Below are 21,268 nucleotides of genomic sequence, written 5' to 3' on the forward strand. Positions count from 1 at the left end.
ACTTTTTAAACTGACCACTACTACTAGCCCTCAGAATCTTTCTTGATGTGTTCATCTGGAAAGCTCATGCTTTTTACTGTTTTATAGGTTGCCAACAGTGGTATCGGATGTGGAACTACTTTATTTTACTGTTATCTTTTACTTTAATTGATTTATTCATTTTTTTTCCTCTTGATCTCTAGTTTGCATAAAGCTTATTGCATTTTTAGTTCATAGTGCTTTTATTAATTTCATTGAGTAGCAGCTGTGGCCCCTGTATCTACTTTGCAAAGGAAGCCCCTTGCACATATGTAAATCTGAGGATACCATGTAAGAAGTTCTGCCTGAACAAAGTACAGCACCCAATCTAACATTACTGTTTAAGAGATCTAGACACAGGAATTTATGTTGCTGATAAGTTGTAATTGAGTATTCAGAATACATTTGGGTATGTAGTTTAATCCAGTTGACTTATTTCAGAGTATTACTTAATAAATATTTTACTCAGTGTCAAAAAAAAACCAAGAAACAAACTTGCAGCAAACCAATTTCTTACAGCAACTGTACTGGATAGATAATGGGTCTGCTAAATTTGGGGAAAGAAGTAGATCTGTGCTTCTGTAGAAGATTTTTCCAGAATACCACAAAAGTTATATTTCTTAATAGCTTTCATGTGGTGCTTCTGCATCAGTCTTGAGTGTGTCTTTGTGCTCTGAAAAAAAAAAAAAAAAGCATAATTAAGAAAAAGAGCCTAATGGAGGTAGGAAAAAACATATTTTGGAGCTTTCTTACATGATGCACTTTAATGCCTAGGAAGTATTGAAAAGTCTTCAAAACATTTTTCAGGCTTTTCTCAAAATATCAGCATGTGTTTCTCCTTTTATGTTTATTTTTGATTAGGTACTGGGAATTTCAGTGAAGCTGAGTAAAAGTAGTTGAGTCTTCAGTGGATCTCAAGTGGTTCATACACCTTTCTTGATATCATTTTAGTTCAGTGACTTCTTGGCAGCTTGATCTATTTCCATTTGCCCTTTGTCGGTTCTAACTTGTTCAGAAGTTTGCAAACTGAAGATCAAATAATACTGTAGAATCGAGTCTCCAAAAAGGCATCTCAGTCTGGGATTTCAGATGTTACATTTAAAAAAAACAAAACCAGAAGGAAAATGATCTTTAAGCTCTACTTTCTACGTTGCAAATACACAATGACAGTTTCCATCTTTCCTATATTGCTTTGTATTTATAAGTCAGAAAATGGCAACTAAGAAGTTGCCTGTCACCTTGTCAGTTTATTTGTGTAAAAAAAGCATTTTCGTGTAGCCTTCAAGTGTTTAACTTCTTTATTAATCATACATGTCAGTTAATGGTTGTGCCTCTATATAGACATGTATTTGTGGTATTACTGAGTAAATACCCTATGTTGACAACTTAACTCAATAAACAAAAATGCAGCTTTTAAAAGTTAAGTTACACTGGGGATCACTTATTTTAGTGTTTGTATTTGCTTGCCTGGGTATCACTTAATAGAGATTTATTGTGGCTAATTAAGACTGGGAGAAAACATGGGCCAATCTTTCCTAAACATTCTGTGTGTTGTATTGGTTCTCAGACAGATAGATAGTCGACAGCTTGTTTTTAGAGGTTCACAGTGGTGAATATCCACAAAAATGCTGCTGGCTACTTTACTTGTCTTCTATTACGGTACCTTTGTTAAGCGTCCCAGTATTGCATTAATGGTTACACAAACTTGCTTGAAAATTGTGTTGAGGGCTGCTGTAGCCTCACAATACACTGATAAGAAGGTTACGGAGGCAAATGGTTTCGGAATCAGTCCTGGTTAATATTAATTGTTGATTTCAGCTGTGGTTCAGATGCTGTTTAACAAAGTGCTATAAAGATTTGATTTGGCTGGAAAAACAAAAGTCTATTTAGGTCAAATCTAGAAGCTAGTTGTGGAAGTGGCTGCTGCTGATACCTCTCTGAAGATGAGTTTTTAGTCCAGGAGAACTCAAATGATGATTTTATTTTCTGATTAGTTTATGTGGTAGAAGTGGCAAAACAGTGCTTTTGTCATATTTACCCTGGGAATATTTTATTCAATTTTGCTTCATTCTTTCAGCTTCCTGGTTAGTTTTGAGGGTGTCAGCTTTAAATTTTGTAAGGATTGTGTCTCTTGTGCAATTGAGTTACAACTCAGTATTATCATTTTAAACAACTCAGTATTATCGTTTTAACTCCTGTGGTATTTTTCATCTGTGTGGCTGCTTAGGCTGAACTACTTTGACTCATCTTCAAAATTAATTCTTCATTTTTGCAAATTCTGCACATCTAGCTCTGTTGAGAAAGAACAGGCAAGAACGCTAATGGTCTTGACATATTCCTCAATGAGGAGACCTCAAGCGTCGTTCTGTGTACACTTGGTGTCCAATGTGCATGCAGAATCAGTGGAGCCTGTATTCAGGCCAAAGACTGACGATGCTTAACTGAGTTACTAACCAGTATTTAGTTTTTACCTCCACAATTCTCTGATTCAGATCTTCAATATCTAGTACTTTGCCCGCGTCTTGCTAGTTAAGATGTTATTATAATATTTCAAATTTATTTTTTGGAAATCTCTATGGTATAGTTCCTTGCTGAGTGGTTGACAGACACATTGATCTTGAAGATGCTGCCATGAACTGAGGATGTGGTTTGATCTCTGTTTGAGAAGACTGCTAAGACAAAGTAAAATGCCATGTGTGAGAATTTTGCAGGACCATACTCCTTTAGCCTTAATTTATACAGTAAGGAATAGTTCTCACTGGCTTTATTTGCAAAACAAAATTCCGATGCTTTACATTTTCCAACTTTCTTTCCTGTGGTCCTTTACCTCATATCTGAATTGCTTCTTAATTTCTTAAAAAAAAATGAATTGGATGTCCCGTAAATAATATCCTGCAGTTATATGAGTATTCACTCCCAGAGCATGTTTGCTCTGGTCAGTGAATAAGATGGAATCCAACGGGAAAAAGAATGTATTATCATTTTGTTACAAATGATGTTTGCATATGGATAGGAGAGAAGAATTGTTAGGGTGTTTTAAGCAGTATTGTTGCTGCTTATAAGCTTTTCTCCACTTTGAGGCTGTGCTAGTATCATGTTGTCTTTGTTACTTCCTGATATTAACCTAAGGAAAACAAAAACCCCCTACATTGTCTGTGAAGGAAAAAAATCACATGGCATAGGGCTTTTACATTTATTGTCAGCTCTTAAGTAGTAAATAACTAGGGATTGTCATTTTGTATGAGTCAAGTTGGGTACAATTTGTGCAAGATGCATGGTTATTTGCTAGTAGTCTTTGCAGATGCCTGTAGACAGCAGGGGCATCCTCCTTGACACCTTTGGTAAGCTCTGGGAAAAAAATGTGCTCCTAACGGGAATCCTTGCCCTTCCTAATTTCTCTGTTTTCCGTCTCTGTCTTTACTGATTATTTCCTGATTTATTTTGAACTTCTCCATCTACAGTTGTAGTTTAGAATAGATGGTGTTTGTCTTTGCAGTTCCTTTCTCCTCACAGGATCTGATCTTGTTCTACTAAAGCTCTCTTTTAGGTTCTCATCAGGTCTGTTGTCTGTAATTTTCAGTGACTCTGTTTCTCTATCTCAACTCCAGATCTGCCACTTCCATCTGATTTTCTGGCTCACTTTCCCAGTCAGTCCCAAAATAGTCTGGTTTTCTGCCTGTCCCACTCTGACTTCCATTCTTTAACTGTTGTATATTTGGCACCAACATATCTTGTTTAGTTGTCAAACTGAGTCCAGTGCCTCAATCTAGTGGTCTTAATCTGCTGTTAGCAACTGAAAATTTCTATTCTGAGAAATACCTTTTGGCAATTTACTGCTCTTCCCATTCATCTCTACTTTTTTTGCTCTTCTTTCATCTCCTTTTCAGTATACTTAAAATGGGCTCCTTACCTAGAAGCAAGGTAGAAGAGGTGTTTCTGTTCCCTTCTGTTTCTCATATTTACCTATCTCAGAGTAGTGAGGGTGACTTTCCTCTCCAGTTAAACCCAATAGACATATCACAAGTACTAGTTCAGTCTCAGTTTAGTCAAACTTCTTGGTCGTTTCATAGGTTCCCTATCCTTCAGTCCAAATCCAGCTTGAATCTTTCCTATTTTGTTTAAAAGTTTAGTGAACAATTTTATGCCAGTTTTTATAAAGAAATCGAGTTGCAAGTCTGGAAAGCTGTGTAAGAGAGTACTTTTGTTGTAAGGGTGTTGACTTCAGAACTTCAGAGACCACAAATACTAGCTTGTTAGCAAGATACTAAATTATTCTGTGGCAGGGGGATTCTGTGCATTAGGGGATTTAAAAAAAAAAAAAAGTTTAATTCTCTGCATATTTAGCAAATTCCGTTTCAGGTTGTTTAGTCCCAACAAAGATATTTCAGGTTTTACTGACTTTAAGACTTTCAGCAGCTGACTTGTGCTTTTCAGCTTTTGCTTGTAATCAGAACAAAAATGACTTCCCAGCCCTTACGACAGCTGCTGATCTCATAGCAGGCCAAAGCTAACTTCAGGTGAATTTTTGATGTGTTTAGCTCATCAGTTGATTTCTTTTCCTTAGGATTTCTGAATGATAAGATTAGACAAAGCCGAAGTGATGGCTGGGGTCTCCAGTCCAGTGTAGCTTCCACGGTTAAAATTTCTGGACTTGCTAATCTGTCCAGTGGTCTTTAACCATCTTCCTCTGATATGTGGAAAGGAGATCTTAAGCTATTACAGTTTAGATGCTATGTTGAGTGTCAAAAGCTATTTTTTAAAATTATTGTTGATTATTTTGTAATGTGACAAGGATGAAGGGTGTATCTGTGGCTCATTTAGGATACTTGGAGTTTCTTTACGTAGCCATAGAGAAGTATGCATAGCCAACGTGTCTCTGAAAAAGAAAGCAATGCTGAATTGTGAAATGGCACAAACTTAAGCTTTCAAAATAGAGTATTAAGAGCATGATATTATTTCAAGCAGCCTTGGGGTTATTATCAAAGGAAGTAATGCATCTTGAAATTAAGACTCATGAGAAGATAAGAAGAAATTGTGGAATACGGAAAAAAAAATTGGCATACCTTATTACAAGTAGCTTGATAAGGCCTGAAAGCTATGTTTATTTTGACATCAGAAAACAGAATTTCCTTGATATCTAAACCCTCCTTGGTAGAAGGTTACTTTTCCATGGGCAAAACTATGACACTTCTTGCTGGTGTGGGTTTTTTGTTTGTGCTTTTTTATTTTTCTTTTGTTGTGAGTCTGCAACAATGATATAGCTAATGGGAGCTATGGTCACATCTTCTGCTCGCGTGCTTTCTTGTGGTGCAGTAATTCTGCTCTCCTGCAAAATAACCTAGCTTGAAAAATAATGGGATTTTCTTTAAATTATAAACTGAAATACAGAATTTTTGCCTAGTGTTTCCATTTAAGAACAAAGATGCTAGAATTTTGTATAGGTTGGCAGTTCGGGAAATTCGTGTCTGTGACTGTGATAAAAATCTAAAAACTAATGATAAATTTTTATAACCTTGGAATTAAATAGTGTATCCAAAAGACTAAAGAGCATTCTGAGGCTGGAGTAATAGAATTTTCACTATAAGTCAGTGTTCGTTACGAATATTAGCAGCTGGGGGTGCTATTTGCTGTGGGATTTTGTAGTATTATTTCCAAATAGTTTTCTTGGAGCCTTTCCTAGTCATACTCTTACAAATGAGTTGAATATTTACCAGCCATTTTAACTGCTAGAGCTGCACCTTCAGTAAGACGCTGATGTGAAAAGGTGGTGAAACTGTAACTGCTGTACTGTTCACGAGTGTCATGATTCCTGTGGGGATTCTTCTTATTTTTCAGTGACAGCTCTTTTGTGACTTTTACTAACTTGTGTTCTGTTATGATTAAATGCAATGTTTTTCCCAAACGTTCTTCAGTTTGTCAGTGACTTGCGTAATTTCAGTCACACAAAAGTGTGGGTCCAGAGCGTGTAACACTAATCTGACCCTTTGTAATGCTAAGTTAGATTGTGCATTTTGGAGTTGCATGTTGTTTCAAGTAATATTTTTCACAATACATTTTATTAATGTAGAAGAAAGCTTGAAGCTTATGAGATTATTTATTTGATGGTTACTTGAATACTTAAGGATTAAATGATTTAATAGAAATGGTTATATTGGAGATTCTAGTTTAAATCAAAAATGGGAAGAGACCAATAAGTAATAGATTAGTGAATTGCCTAATTTGCAATTTAGGATTTAATTCAGAATTACTAAATTCACATGCTTCTAGAGTGAAAGCCATTACAGATTAAAATAGCCATTTTCTTGGTTGTCCACTGATCACAAACTCAATATATTAAATGTCTTTCCAGTCTTATTAGTATCTTTTTGATTCTTGTGGGAAAGAGAATTTGCAGGAATCCTTGAGTCCAAGTCTCCTCTTCCTGTTGTTGAATAGAAAATGAAGTACTACATTTAAAGAAATTGTGACAATGAGACTGCGTTTCCTGTGTGAGTTAACACTCTTGTTGTGAAATTGAGGTAGAATGGGAGTCTAATGTAACACTTGAACAAAAATTCATCTTCATGTAGCACATCAAGTTCCAGTGTTCTGGAATGTCATTTTACCATAGAGTGTAGCTCTAGTTGCATCTTGGTAGCTCTGATAACAGCCTGGTACAGGATACTGATTTCACATTGATGAGTATACCTTCTTTCTTTGGAAATGTCTAATATAGTCTGTTGCCCTTCTGAGTTATGTAGTAAGTGTGATGAAATTAGGATTATAAAAAAAACCTGGTGCCTGGAAATAAGGTGGTACAACTGTCATTTGTTCAAGTGGATGTTTTAATCCCTACTATGGGCAAGTGCTTGTGGACTGGAAAGTTGTTGTAGCCTCCTTAAAACTATGCTATCCATTATTTTGGGGTGAGGAATTAGGAGAATGGAGGACAGAACTGCCACTGGGTCTTTGTTCTATGCATCAGTTCCACTATCTCCTCACTTAAAATTTCTTTTGTGCTACCAGCTCTTCATCTCTGCCATGCCATTACAGGCTACTGCTATTTATGCTTCCCTTAGAAAAATTTCTCTTCTGCACGTTTTCTGGCCTGTCCCCGGTGCTCAGTTGTCATCTTTTCCCCCTTCCCCTCTCACCGAGGAGAGGAAGTCTTCCGTTTTGCAAGGTTCCTGGTCTCTCTTAAGAAACCATTGCTATCGTGCACCTGCATAATAACAGCACCACAGCATCCTCTAGTGGCTTGCTTGGTCTGCTGAACATCTGGTGAATTATAAGTAGGGCTTTACAGGTAGACTTGTAAGAGAAAAGCTTTCCTGCTGACTGATGGGAAACCGCTTAATCGTCACTTGAAGTCTGGCAGTAGCCTGCAAATACCAGCTACGCACAAAATTCAGCCAGAGACTTTTTAGTCTCTGATGCCACATCCTAATTTATGGTTAAGAACAAGTGTTTACTTTCTTTCTGTTCTTTCTAAATGGAAACAGTGTGGCCTGAGTTCATTATTTTTTCAGAACTAGTGCATCAAGTGGTTTTTTTATCTAAAAATGAACACTTTTTTTTTAAATAACTGCTACCATGAGCTTGATTAACTTGTAAACTTGTATGTCACCCTGTAGCTTTTTCATTGAAGAACTTTATATTCTGATCATTGAAGAAACAATAATCAAAAAGCTCAAAGTGTTTCTTCTTAATGCCTTTTCCTGTGACTAAAATTGCTTAAGGTAGCTCTGCTTTTTTTTCCTAGAAAGTTGTTAACTTCTGTGGTAGATAAACAGTATCTACACAGAGAAAGGCGTAGTCACAGGTGTCAATTGTACTCATTAGAAGGGTGTTCCCTGCTAAAATAGTGCATGTACACTAAGACCTTAGTTAAGACACAAAATAGCAAAGCAGGTGTAGGCTGGTTTTCTGTCTGCTTTCTAAGAACATGGTACTTATACAATTAAGATTTTAACATTTGGCAAAACACTATGCCACAAACTGTGCCATTACATGACGGTGGATTTGTGACAAAATGTGAATGTGTGGCGGCAGAGACTTCTGGTGTGATATCTTCTATCTTTAACAATAAAAGGCTTTCTGTGTTTGTAAATTTAATAAAAGTTACTTTCTTTAACAGGCTGGACTAATTGAAGCCAATGGAGAGCTTAAGGTGTTTATAGACCAAAACCTAAGTCCTGGAAAAGGTAAGAACACCATTTTTAATAAGGTTCTTTAAGTTATATATTCTGTAATCAGCGAGCAATCTGTAGAGTTTCTGTGCTTTATAATTGGTTTTAAACTGTGTGTGAAGTTCAGGGATGGTTTGTCATCCCATATATGATCTTCTCATTAGTGTAGCTTGTTTTTAAGTGTGAAGGCCGATATGTTCTAAAACGTCTCTTAGGGCACTGTATTTTAGTAAATGGGAAAAATGCAGGAGTGTAGAAGTTTAAAGTGGGTTATGACAGTTTATGATAGTGCAACCACACTAGTGCAAGCCTATCTAAATATTTTGAACAGAACTGTTTTGCAATTGCAGATAATGGCTGTGCGTGTATGATAAGGTAATGTAATCAAGCAGCTGAATAAAACACAGGCTATAAACTTGAAGTAAGCTCAAAACCTACAAGTATCTGAACATTTGAAGAGTTATGAACTGCAGTTGACAATTAGCATAGTTGGGGGAAAAAGCAGAAGCATCACTGAGTTCCAGTCACCTGCAGTTCTTTACAGCTACATCACACAAACTCTTCTGTAAACTGATTGTGCTGTGTGCAAAGATTAAATTTTTGTCCCCTGTGTTCCTGGGGAAAGGCTGTTTCTTCCCGTAGTGAGGCTGTAGAGCTAGTCTCTGATTTTCAGTTAAGTATATTCTTCGGAGTTTATGCATTTTGCTGATAGCAGTGTTATTTCTTAATAGTCTTAATAGTCTTCTCCAGTACTTTTATCTATTCTTTATAAATGTCGAGTGTCTTAACAATCTTGAGTTTGGTACCACTGTTTCCTGGGTTCCTCATCAGATGAGTTCTTTGTGCTCTGTGTTTTCCTTACCTTCATCCTTTGAACCTGTTTGATTGCTTTCATCAACTTGCTTGAATGCGAGTGACCAAAATTAGTGTATGCGACTCCAAATGTAGCATCAGTCATGGGTGTACAGAGGTGTGATTATTTTTTTCTATGCAAAATCATGTTTGGTTCATGGGCATCTCAGTAGATTTTGGTGAAATGGCCACTTTCCTCTGTTGTTTCCAGATTATGGTAGTCTCATTTATTCTTGTGTGTGGCATATGGTGTGCTTTGATAGGCTGTACTAAGTAGGGTTAAATTTATTAGAACAGTTACCTACTTCTTGTCTAATGCTCTCATAAACCCCACTGTTGACGAATCTGTGCAGTTTGTGTTGTTGGATTATGTAGTCAGGGTAACCTGTAGTCCAGTTCAGATGAACTCCATTAGTATTATTGTTCTAGCCTTTTATGTACCATTTCAAGAAACCCATTTAAGCATTGATTTCCACAACCTGCAGAACTTATAATTTCTACCAGCACCAATTTAACTAGCATTTTTTTAGTTACATCAGGTATTTGATTGGAATCTCACTAGGCTCTCTTTGACATTCCCTTGCTTAAAATATACATTGCTTTACAAAAGGGGGCTGTCCAACTAATCTGCTATGATCTGCTTTGGTGGAGAAGACACTGAGGGTTGAATAACTGACACTTAACTGGTCCGTGTGTATATTTATAGACAGTCACACACTCCTGAAGAAGAAACCCTGCAGGCAGATCTTTAACAGCTGTACCATTTTTCCCTACCCCTCTGGGCATGTTCATATCAGGATGGATACTTACGGAGACATTTTCCACCCATGTGGGCATATGTCTCTAAGCCCCATTGCAGTCAGTGAAGACGTAGTCAAAGCAGAGTGCAGTCTAGACAGCAAGAATTGGGAATATGAATCTTCAGTTATTAGTAGAACTGGGCAAAATAGAGGCCATTCCATTCCTTGTAGAACTTCTAGAATAAATTCAAGTGATTAAATAGTTAATTCTAGGCTTGTAGCTCTTCTGGTTTGGGAGTCCAGATCTATTCTCAATGTATACCACTATGAATAATGCAGGCAATGTAAGCTATCCTCAATTAATTCCTGCACCTCCTTTCTTTAGTAGAGTTTGTAAAGTTAATGGGCAGCAACTAATTCTTAATGTTAAGAAGAAATAGATGTTTTTCTTGGCTTGATCACTTTGTTTCTTGCCTCTAACTTGTCTGGTTTATATCTGTTTTATATGCAGGCTCTGTAGTCTTAATCAGAGCTTAAAATAGGAAATATTTTGGCACTGAAGTATTCAGATATGAATCAGAATTTGTTTACTAAAGGAGTACTCATTTTCTGTTGCCATATTTTAATAATTTTTATGGACTTTGGATGGTCTTTAGATGTTGGAACTTTAAATGTAGGTATTACACACAAAAATACTATGTGCTTTCAAACAGCAGCTGTCTACATTACGTGCCGTTATATCAAGAAGTCCAGTCCTCCACTGTCTTGCTAAATGTGTGTAAAATTTCTCTTCTAATCTCGCAGTGAAGAGGATTCAGTCAACAGCTATCAATAAAAAACACAGAGCAAGCTTTCCACAGGGCAGCAGAAGTGTATCTGGTGTATTTCTTAGGATGAGTTGAAGGAGGTCAGGAAAGAGTCTTTGGATTCTTCTCTGATGGTCATCATTAAAAGTGGGTTTTATTCTTTTTTTGTTTTTCTTTTCCTTCCACCTTGGACTTGTATATCTTCAAAGGAAGGAATCTTTTCTGGAAATTGCAGGTCAGTCACAACAGGAGTCTGAGAATATATTGTTTTATTGATACAGGGTTCAAATTTCCTTGCTATGTCAGAGGAGTGGTTTGCTTAGTCCAGTCTACTTGCCCTAACAACAGCAGTACGACAGGCTCTTCAGGGAGAATGCAGGGAGCCTTCCTACTTTTCATTCTCCCTGTGCTCTTGCAGCGCTCAAGGTCAGTGGATTAGTAATATCAGAGAGTGAACTCCAGCATCTTTTCGGAAAAGGCTAACTTGAAGAGAGACTCAGCAAAAGAAGAGTGCAACCTCAGCAGGAAACTTATGGCTTTCTTCTGTTTACGCATGTTGCCAGCCAGATGTGACAAGTTTAGGAGCTCAGCTGTCAGAGGAATAAAGGTTTTAGGGGTGTGGTAGAGGACCGAAAAATGACTTCTCTGCTGGGTCATAAGGATATGCTTGTAAAAACATGATTTGGGAGAAAGGGAGCAGAATATTTTCCTTGAAATGGCTCTGAACGCTTCATCAGACTGTAAGGTGAATACAGGTCGGCATATGTCTCAACTATGAAAGATAAGTAAAGTTTGACTTTCCTGGTCAAACGAGGTGATTATGCAACAGTTCTTACAGCCTGAGGAGGTAGGGTGTATTTCTGATACCTTTGTGTATTTCCATTACCGGAGCGCAACACCTCATTTTAACACTAAAAAAACGGTGATCCATGGAGCTGCTCAAGCAAGGTGCAAGTTTTCACTTGTCACTGTTCGCTCTGCTCACCAGAGGAGGATTTTTTTCTCTGCCTGCTTCTATTCCTTCACCAGTGACAATTTAATCTAGAAAGCTAATTCTTAAAGTTTAATCTTGGGAAAGTATCAGTGGAGTGATGCACCAGTTATTTCAACCAGTTTGATCTAAGGCCATATTGATTCCAAGATCTAATAAAGGTTTCAGAAAATGTACCTTCTAATTAGTTTTTCTTCTCGATGCAAATGCTTATGTTTAGGATAAATTTGTTTACTGTGTTTGCCAGTCATTGGATAAGGGACCTTTGGTAATAAAGGCTTTCAGTATGTTTGGCTCCAGGGTGGTACTGTTGAAAGAATAACTTCCCCTGGAATAGCATGAAGTATGATGTTGACATCCTGTTGCAGCTTTGCTGTTCAGGGCAAGGTCTGCAGAGTTTATCTGGTATGGTTTAAGTGGCAGAAATCCCCAGATTTGGTCTAGATTGCTTTGGTTTGGTACAGCTGTGAAAGATTTGATGTACTTGGTAACCAGGAAGATGATATTCTGCTGTAACTCTGTTCAGAAGAGAAGCAGCAACATGATGTGCAGAGAGTGTCTGAGAAGGCAGGTTTTTGTTTCAGGAAATCCTGATCAGTACCAGGTGACTTTAAAATGTAGCTTTGCAAGTGACTGCTAGCAAGTTAACTTTCACAGCAAAAGGTAGCTGTATATCCAGATGTCCTCTCTGATGAGCTCTAATAAAGCCATTTGGTTTTATATCTGCTGTTTATCCTATATTGTCAGCTTCAGTTGTGATGTTGTGAGGAATGCTAAATCCCTTTGGAAAAGGTTGGAAGTTTCCCTTGCTCATTCCAAAATATCCTGTTGCACTTTCTTCCTTAAAGCCTGATCGCTGGGAACATCACTACACAAGGCTCTTTCTTTTTTCTTGTATTTTCCTATGTTCAGGAATGATTTGTGTAGAAATGGTGCCTAAAATAATCCCAGTAAATCCTCAAATTATAATCAGAAGTAATGCTTAAAAAAAAAAGGTCAAATGAAGAAAAGTTGTAAGGGCACCCAAATTGTGATTTGTAGCTCTCTCTCTTTTCTGGCAGTAATAAAAAAGATTCTGAATTGCTTTACCCAAGACAAAATGAGAGAGCTGTTTAATTGTGGGATATGATTCCAAAGTTACTTGATTGTAATTGTTTACTTCTTGCATACCTTAGTTACAAGGCAAGGATAATGTTTTTTTTTCCTCATTCTAATTTTTATTTTAGTTTGTTTCCATTCTAGAATTAAAAAAAATGTAAATATCAGTTTTTATTAATTCTGGGGTTTATTTGGATATTCACCTGGCTAGTTCTTCAAACCTGAAATTGTTAAAATTTACCCTGTATGTAGACTTTGAGTGATAATTATAATATGAATTCATTTCAAGGATTAGATATTGATTGGAAGGATGGAAATAATTTTAATAGGGGCTGAACAAGTAAAAATTCCTCATGAGATTGTGTCTTCTAAAAATTATTTGGCAGTGAATATTAGAGACTTAGAAGTTTTACTATTCCAGGGGAAAATTACTCAGAAAATTTGGATCCTCTGTCATGCCAGTAGGTGGCATTATTGGTATATAACCTGAAAATACTCCTAAAAGATGTCTTTAGCTCCTTTCACCTCTTAATCCGTAAAATAAGGTTTCGCATTTTATGCGCATAAAGAGCTTGAGTTTTATTTTCACTTCAGATTTGGTAGTTGAAAAAAACTGAAGTAAAATATGGGGTTTTTTAAAAGATTTATTTAGGCTCTTACATTTCAGCATTACCTATCTGTAAGATTATCATGTTATTTTTATTTATTTGACTAGAAGATTTTGCAGCATAATTTTATTATTATTTGAAAGATCAAACTCTCCCTGATTTTTAGCACTGTCTGGAATTGTTCCTCTGGAACAGTAGTAGAGATCTATTTCCTGTGATTTCTGCTTTAGCAAACAGATACATGCCTGAACATTTGTTATAAAATGCCTGTGTATTAGTGCAGCTGAGCTAGGTCCGACCAATTTTTATTGTCTAAAGTCAAGCTCAGGAAATAAAACTGTTGTTGTAAATAGTGATGATTTTTAGAAAATAAACTTTAGTTTATTTCAAGACAGGCTGGGAAAGACTGTTTTGTAATAGCTGAAGTATTGCTAGTAATTTAAGAATTTAATAGTAGTACACACCAGCAAAGATAATATCGTTGTAAAAGTGCTTGGAATTGCTGTACCAGCATATTTGTTAACAGGATGTTGTGACTTGTCCGATAATCAGTGGTCTTTTTACTTGACATGGCACACAGCTACAGACAATCATCTGTATGTTGTCAAAGTTTATGGTAGGTTGATACCCTCAAAAAGACTTCATTATTTTCTGAGAATTGGCATAACTAAGCATAAAATATCTATGGAGTTTGTGAGAAAGACATGTTAAAAACCGCAGCTTCACAGGAGCAACATCTGAGGAATTGGCTCCAAGGATATTACTGGCACCTCTGTCATCTTTTCCCAGATCTTTTAAGTACAATGTGTGTGTGTGTGTGTATATATATATATATATATGTAATGTAATAATCTAAAACTTGTAAAGTTGATGCTTTTGTGGTAAGGAATTTTCTTTGAAGGTGACGTGAACTGGATAAAAAGCACTTTAAAATGGCACCTTTGAACTAATATTTTAGTGTGTCTTGAAGACTCTCTTGCACTTAGAAGAAAGCAGTGGTTCAGGCTCAGCGATTTAGGGTAGGTTTTGTAAAGCAAAGAGCCTAGAAAATACTGTAAGCAGCCCTTAAGGGAACTGCTTGGCATTTGATTTCTATTTCACATATATCTAGTGTTGGAGTTAAGTGAAATTGTTGTAAAGGATTGCATTGGTCACTGTATTAAGACAGATTAATGGTTTTCAGATGTTAGTACACTGTTTCCGGCTATTAGGATGCTTTGAGGGAGAGAAGGAGGTGGAAGCCTGCCCCTTTAATTCATGCAGAAAAGTTTTGTTGATGTGATACCTTGTTGTTCCAGGATGTTTCTTTAGGCATCTTGTTCAGTGGCAGTTATGTAGAGAAATCAAAGACTTCCCCCAACTTCTCCAGTTGCGACTAAACATCAGAGTTTAATGTAAGGTCTTTTGGAATACTGTAGCAGTGTCTGTAATAAGGCCCATGGCTTGCAGAGACCTTGAGAGAAATCTGTACTCTTATAACCCAGAGCTTTTCAATTGAAAAAAAAAACCTTGGCAAAAAATGAGGTGGACTTAAGTTAATCTACGTTCGTGTGAGAGACCCTGCTCAGTTTTTGCTTCTAAACTTAATTTTTCAGAAAAATTACTGCGGGCACAAACTTGGGTTTGGGGGTGACACACTGGAGGGGGAGAGAGAGGGGCAAATCATACACTGAAGACTAGTTTGCCTTGTGTTTGTTCTAAGTAGCTGGCTTGATGGACAGGTTTGGGAGTGGAATTAGCTTTGTCTGTACTTGCTTTCCAAAATGATTGCAGTATGGAATTCCATTAGTGATGTTGATGTTAAATTCCCTCCCCTCTTCCTGTCTCTTTTCTTACCAAAAAGAAGAAAAAATATACTTACAGAAGACTGCCAAAACTGAATCTGTAATATTTTCCAGAAAATTCTCATAGTTTTCATGTAATCTTGTATCATTCGTGTCTTAAGGAGTACAGGTACTCTGGCTTTATAATCCCATTGCTATTAAATTTTTAAAAATTCTGAAAATGAGGGATATAATATTCCAGTTGGCACTTGGCCTTCTTGGAAGTGACAATTGCAGTGGACTCAGTGCAAGTTGTGTGGCTGCTGTTAAGCCAGATTCCAACTACCCTGTTAAAACCATCAATTCAAAGCTCAATATGTAATTAAGACAAAAGTTTGTAGAGTTCGTAAGAGTAGTTGTAAGCAGTTGTGCTGCAAAATGTCACCTGCAAGGTGATTTTTTTTCCGACTTTACTTACAATAACCTTTTGCTTAACTCCTAACCTTTGATAACGTAGAGTATTTCCTTAGAAATTGATCTGCTGGACAGAGTATGGTTGAGACTGTTGCAGGAGCTGGTAGGAATTACTTTGTGTGTTCTTACTCTGTACATTCTTTTTCAGGGTTGCAATAATGCAGAAAGTGCTTGCAAAATTACCTTCTTACCAAATCTATTTCTCCGATATGCAGTATTGCTTCTATGCTAGAAGACAAACTGACAAGACTTAATTTGCTAGAGACTGTATTATCAGGAAACTGTCTTGTTCTTCTGTTGTTGCATCACTCCTGTTGCGCTCTCTTTCACAAGTAAAGGAAACAATGCTAGGGTACATCAAAAAATGGTAGCATCTGGAATGAATGGGATTTCTGCTCTGGAGGCGAGGACTACCTCACCCCATCCTCTTTGATTAAAAATACAAAATTCAAAGTCACTACTGTTTGAACTGGAGCAGTCTGCTTTGAGAGAGATATCTACTACTTTGTCTGCAGAGGGCTCTCCTTTTCCTAATTTTAGATGTACTGTCTCTTTTCTTGTGGCATGTTAAGTTACTTTAAATGCTCATAATTGACTGTTATCACCAGTCTTCTTTACTGCTAAAATTCTGCAAGGAATTCTTTCTTTTTGGTAAAATTCCTGGATTTGTTTTTATATATAGAAGCAAAGGTTCAGTTCAAAAGTTCTTCCTAAAATACAATCAGTAACTGAAGAGGGCTATATGAAGAGACTGCTTATCTGTCTATAAACTGTTCTAGATAAATAGCAAGTTTTGTTAAAGGATGCTGCTGCATTTGCTGTGCAACTTTTATATGGCATTACTGTCCCTGCCCATGGCAAGGAGGTTGGAACTAGATGATTTTTAAGATCCCTTGCAACCCTAACTATTCTATGATTATTCCTTGATCCCATCTGTATAATTACTGTCTGTTTGGGGGCATTGTGGAAGGTCATATTGCAGAACCACAGAATGGTCAGTGTTGGAAAGGACCTCTGGAGATCATGCAGTCCAACTCCCCTGCTGAAGCAGGGTCACCGACAGCAGGTTGTACAGGTGGGGTTTGATGATCTCCAGAGAAGGAGACTCCACAACCTTCCTGGGCAGCCTGTTCCAGTGCTCCGTCACCCTCACAGAAAAGAAGCTTTTCCTCATGTTCAGGTGGAACTTGCCGTGTTCCAGTTTGTGCCTGTTGCCCCTTGTCCTGTTGCTGGGCACTGCTAAAAAGAGTCAGGTCCCATCTTCTTGACACCTACCTTTTAGATATTTATAAGCATTGATGAGGTCTCAGTCTTCAGTCTTTCTCTAAATAGACCCAGCTCACTCAGCGTTTTCTCATAAGAGAGGTGCTCCAGTCCCCTGATCATCTTCATGACACTCTGCTGGACTCCATCCAGTAGTTACCTGTCTTTCTTGCACTGGGGAGCCTGCAGCTGGACACAGGACTCCAGATGTGGCCTCACTAGGATAGAATAGAGGGGCAGGATAACCTCCCTTGAACTTCTTGATACAGTCTTCTTGACACAGACCAAGATATCACTGGCCTTCTTGGCCACAAGGGCACATTGCTGGCTCACGGTTAGCTTGTCCACTAGGACTCCCAGATCCTTCTCAGAAAAGCTTAATGAAGTTCTACTTCCCTTTATGTTTACTCTTAGTAACATATAAGCAATAATTAGTCTTCCAAACTGCGGATGTTTGGGAGACTGAGAATTGAGTAGTAGTTATATCATTTGGTATAACTTTTTTTCTGCTTTACATGGCCTTTTCCCATGTTTTTTGAAATGTTTAGAAGAAAGTGGGGGGAGGAAGGGGAGAAAAAAAAAAAAAGACCTGTCCAAACTAGCGTATTAATGATGTGTTTGTTTTGAAAAGGAAGAAGAGTTGGTGCCAACAAAACTGTTTGCAGACTTGTGGTTTTAATTTTTACATGCTGTTATGCACATGGTGTGTTGGCCACAAAGTACAGGATTATTTGGATTGCAGTGATTGCTGTAAGAATTACAGTAATTAACAAACGATTAGTAAAATTCCTGAGAAACTGAGCTGTCAGTCACTTGCAAAGCCAAGTTAATGAAATGATTTCTGCTTGTATATTTAACAAATGAATAAACAAAAAAAACATGCACACAAACCCACTATGAAACCAGAGCGTTATGAGCTTTGATGAAAAGGCAAGTGGATCTGAGAAAAATGCTTGCATGTCAGGCAAATGAGAAAATTGTAGGACACGCTTGGGCGGAGACAAATTGAAAAATACCCCTTTTCTTAAAGCAACAACAAACACACAACTAACCTCTTGTTTCTTTCTAGCCCGCTCCCCCCCATTGTTGAGCAGTTGTGTTCTTTCCTGTTTAGTATCATGTCTTTTGTATGTTGATGTTAACTTTGCTTCAAACACTCTGAAGTGCATGTTACAGTTAGATTTGTATTTCCTTGCCATCAGTTTGTGCTGTAGAGACAGACACACGCTTCAGTTTCTGTATAGAGCCAGGTTAGTTCAGTTGTGTGAGTTAACTCTTGCAGAGCACCACAGGAAATGTTAATGTAATAAAAGATTTCAAAGCAGCATAGTCTGTACTCTTCCCTTCATGCAGATGTTTTAGTTTGCAAGATAGCTATTTGTATTCATAGAATTAAATTAATCATACAAGGAGCCTGGAGGTCATCTAATCTAACCTTACAGTCAAACCAGGACCAACTTCAAAGCACAGAGACTTCAGTAGTTGTATCTGTTGCTGTTCTTTGCCTTTATCATTGGGAATCTTTTTTCTCCATGTCTGGTTGGAATTTGCTGTGCTGCAACTTATGAGTGTTGCCTCTTGCTTTTGTGTCTTCTGTCATCTCTATAACTCTCCATTTGATACTTGAAGATGGTGATTAGATGCCCACAGATAACACCCCTAGTCCCACCTTCTGCAGGCTGAATGTGCCAGGCTCCCTCAGCTGCTTCTTGTACGTTATATGCTCCAGTACCCTAGCAATAGTAGTGTATTTCACTGGGCTTTCTCATGTTTCTTAATGCCTCTCTTGCATTGTGGGCCCCAAGACTGAAAAGCGTAACAGTGGTACAGCTTAAAAGAGTGCAGGAGTGAAAGGGAATAACCACTTTTGTACTTATTTCAGTGCTCTCCCAAATGCAGCTCAGGATGTGGTTAAGTCTTGCTTAGCATGGGGGTGTTCTTCTGGGTCACTGTCAGCTTGTTGTCCACCTGGACCCCAGACCTTTGCTCTTGCATGGATTTACACTGCCACGGGTGCAAGATTGTTGCGTTCGTCTCTGACTGCATGGAAGTTTTTAAGAAACACCACCATAGTATAAAGAATTATTTTATTTTTAAACATATGAATGAAGTTTCTTGAGTACCTTTGAAGAGTTGGTAGATGATCTAAATCTTTAGGGAGTCTCATGGCAATACAACTTGTCCTGCTGAAGTATCGCTAGAAGTTTTTGTCTTAGGAAAAAAATTGTAGCGTGAATGGTTAGAAATCATCGTGGCTGGGGACTACCGAGCTGTGAATTTTTAAAGGACCTAGAAATGGTACTTCTGTCCTGCTAACTCTATGTATGTGTAAATTCTATAGTGATACCGTAAGGATAGAAAACAATTTTTTAAGAGCTCAAGTGGCTGCAGATAGTAACAGAAGTCGGGCTTCTGTTGGGTAGCTAAAAGTAGTAGATGTATGGATAAATGTGATAATAGACAGGAGTGATAATTAATGTGATAATTAACAGGACTTCTGTAGAGGGAGACAAAAAGGGAAGTTATGAAGTTATGTCTTAAAAGTCAAGCTTTGAAAGAGTCAACAACCATGTGGATAAGGTTTATCTAATCAGTGCGATGTCCTTGGATTTCTTAATAACAATGACAAAAAAAAGCCTTGATTATTAAGGTCCTTAATCAGCTTGTTGAAGAAAGTAAGGTGTCATAGGATGGATCGCTACTCCTGTGGGTTAATAATTGGTGAAAACCAAACTGGATATAATGAGGACCCTAAGTGAGCTATTAGCATTCAAGAAAGATCTCAAAGTCATTGTAGGTTATATTATATTATGAAAATGGTATCAGTGTTTGTGAGGAACAAGCAAATTGAATTCTGAGAATTATTTGGAAAGGAACAGGGAACAAAATAGAATATGTACTATGGAGTTATACAGTGAGATAGGGTGTTCCTCTGTTATGAATAATATGTCCACCTGTGTCCCCTGTGAAAAAAAAAAAAATTCTCAAACCTAGGAGAACTAGGAAGTGTATGGGCAACAAGAGCTGTCAGGTGTAAGGAAGGGCGATCAAATAGATGAGGCATCTTAACTTTGGAAAGCAGTTGCAAGTCTTGATTGCTTTGTTGTTTTGCCTCTCATCTGAAAGCCAAATGGCAGATGTTTCAGCAAAATAAATGCCTCCAGTACTTTAAGACTTGTTTGTCCCATTATTCTTTTTCTGTAGTCGGTCTTTGTTGCCTCTTTTTTGTTTGTTTTGATTTGTTGGGGTTTTGTTGTGTTTACTTTGTCATGAAGCATCAAATTGCTAGAGGATTCCTGACTTGGTATTTCTGTAGTTCAATTTTTGTTTTACATGGCTTGAGACTTGCTTACCTATCAGTGGTGACAGTGGATGGTTTATGGATGGGCAGAGAGCAGCTCTCCCTGCAGTGCTGGTTTAATGTTGCCACATGTATTTTGCTCAGATATGGGATTCTTAAAGATTTTTGTTCTTTTATTCTCTACCTTCAGCAGGGAGGGAGCACTTAGAAAAAAGTTGGGAATATTCTCTTGGAAAGGCCTTTGCTAACCAAATTTTATCTCCTGTAGACCAGCATGCCACAGAAAGGTAATTCATAAGTTGGGATGTGGGTATCTTTTTTAGGTGGTGCAGGAAAAGGCTTCAGTAGCAACAAAAGACCAGGAGTAGAATAGGAGGGGATTCTGCTTTTTGTCAGATGCCTGTTACTTCTATTACTTTGCTTTCGGAGAAGAATTGGAATACAGAGAATTAAAACATGTTCATGCTAGGTCACTGACCTGCAAGGTTACGTGTTATGAATCTTAATTTCTTTTTTTGGCTTGAAATGTGCTGTGTTTATATTGACTCTATGTGCAGTTGAGAGCTAGTTTCTATTAATGTACACAAAACTGGAATTGTTAAAATAATAAAATGTGTCTGACCTGAAGCTATCTGCTTGTATTTGTTTTAGGGGTTGTTTCTCTATTGGCTGTTCATCCTTCTACAGTAAATACGATTGGAAAACAGCTCCTGCCAAAAACATTTGGACAGTCTAATGTCAACATTGCACAACAAGTGGTAAGAAGACTGTGTTTTGTTGGTTTTTTTTTTTTTTTTTTACTGCTTGTACTGTTACTTACACATACTGTAATTCTGACTTTCATGCTTGATACTTGGTCTCACTTGTAATGGGCAAATAGTCTAAGTTTATTTCTAATTTCAATAGATTTGTGTTAAAACAAATGTTCTTTTCCATAAAAAAAAAATGCAAAGTTTACTATCAAAATGGATACCTGAATATTCAAGTGGCTTTATCTTTTACTAGTCTTGCCACTTAAAAATCTGTGGCTCTTTTGGAATCTGCTTTGAAATCTGGTATAGGGAAATGTAAATTAAGTCCATAAGCACATTTTTATTGAGGTTGAAGATAGGTGGAACAGAATTGAAAACAGTTACATTTCTTAGTGGTTAATTTAGATATCCTTTTGATTAAGCACTTACTGTGA

The 21,268-nt window shown here is 37.3% G+C and overlaps 1 protein-coding gene across 3 annotated transcripts in view; it reads left to right on the forward strand.

Annotated features, from left to right (window-relative positions):
- The window catches only part of TFDP1 (transcription factor Dp-1), a 45,390-nt gene that overhangs the window by 7,550 nt on the left and 16,572 nt on the right, over positions 1–21,268 (forward strand). For all 3 annotated transcript variants that reach the window (XM_054055293.1, XM_054055299.1, XM_054055282.1), the window contains exons 3-4: positions 8,135–8,201; positions 20,734–20,840. In XM_054055293.1, the coding sequence (XP_053911268.1) occupies positions 8,135–8,201; positions 20,734–20,840 (174 nt within the window). The remainder of the gene's footprint in view (positions 1–8,134; positions 8,202–20,733; positions 20,841–21,268) is intronic.

Source organism: Cuculus canorus, chromosome 1 (genome assembly GCF_017976375.1).
Source record: "Cuculus canorus isolate bCucCan1 chromosome 1, bCucCan1.pri, whole genome shotgun sequence".
NCBI classification, from domain to species: Eukaryota; Metazoa; Chordata; class Aves; order Cuculiformes; family Cuculidae; genus Cuculus; species Cuculus canorus.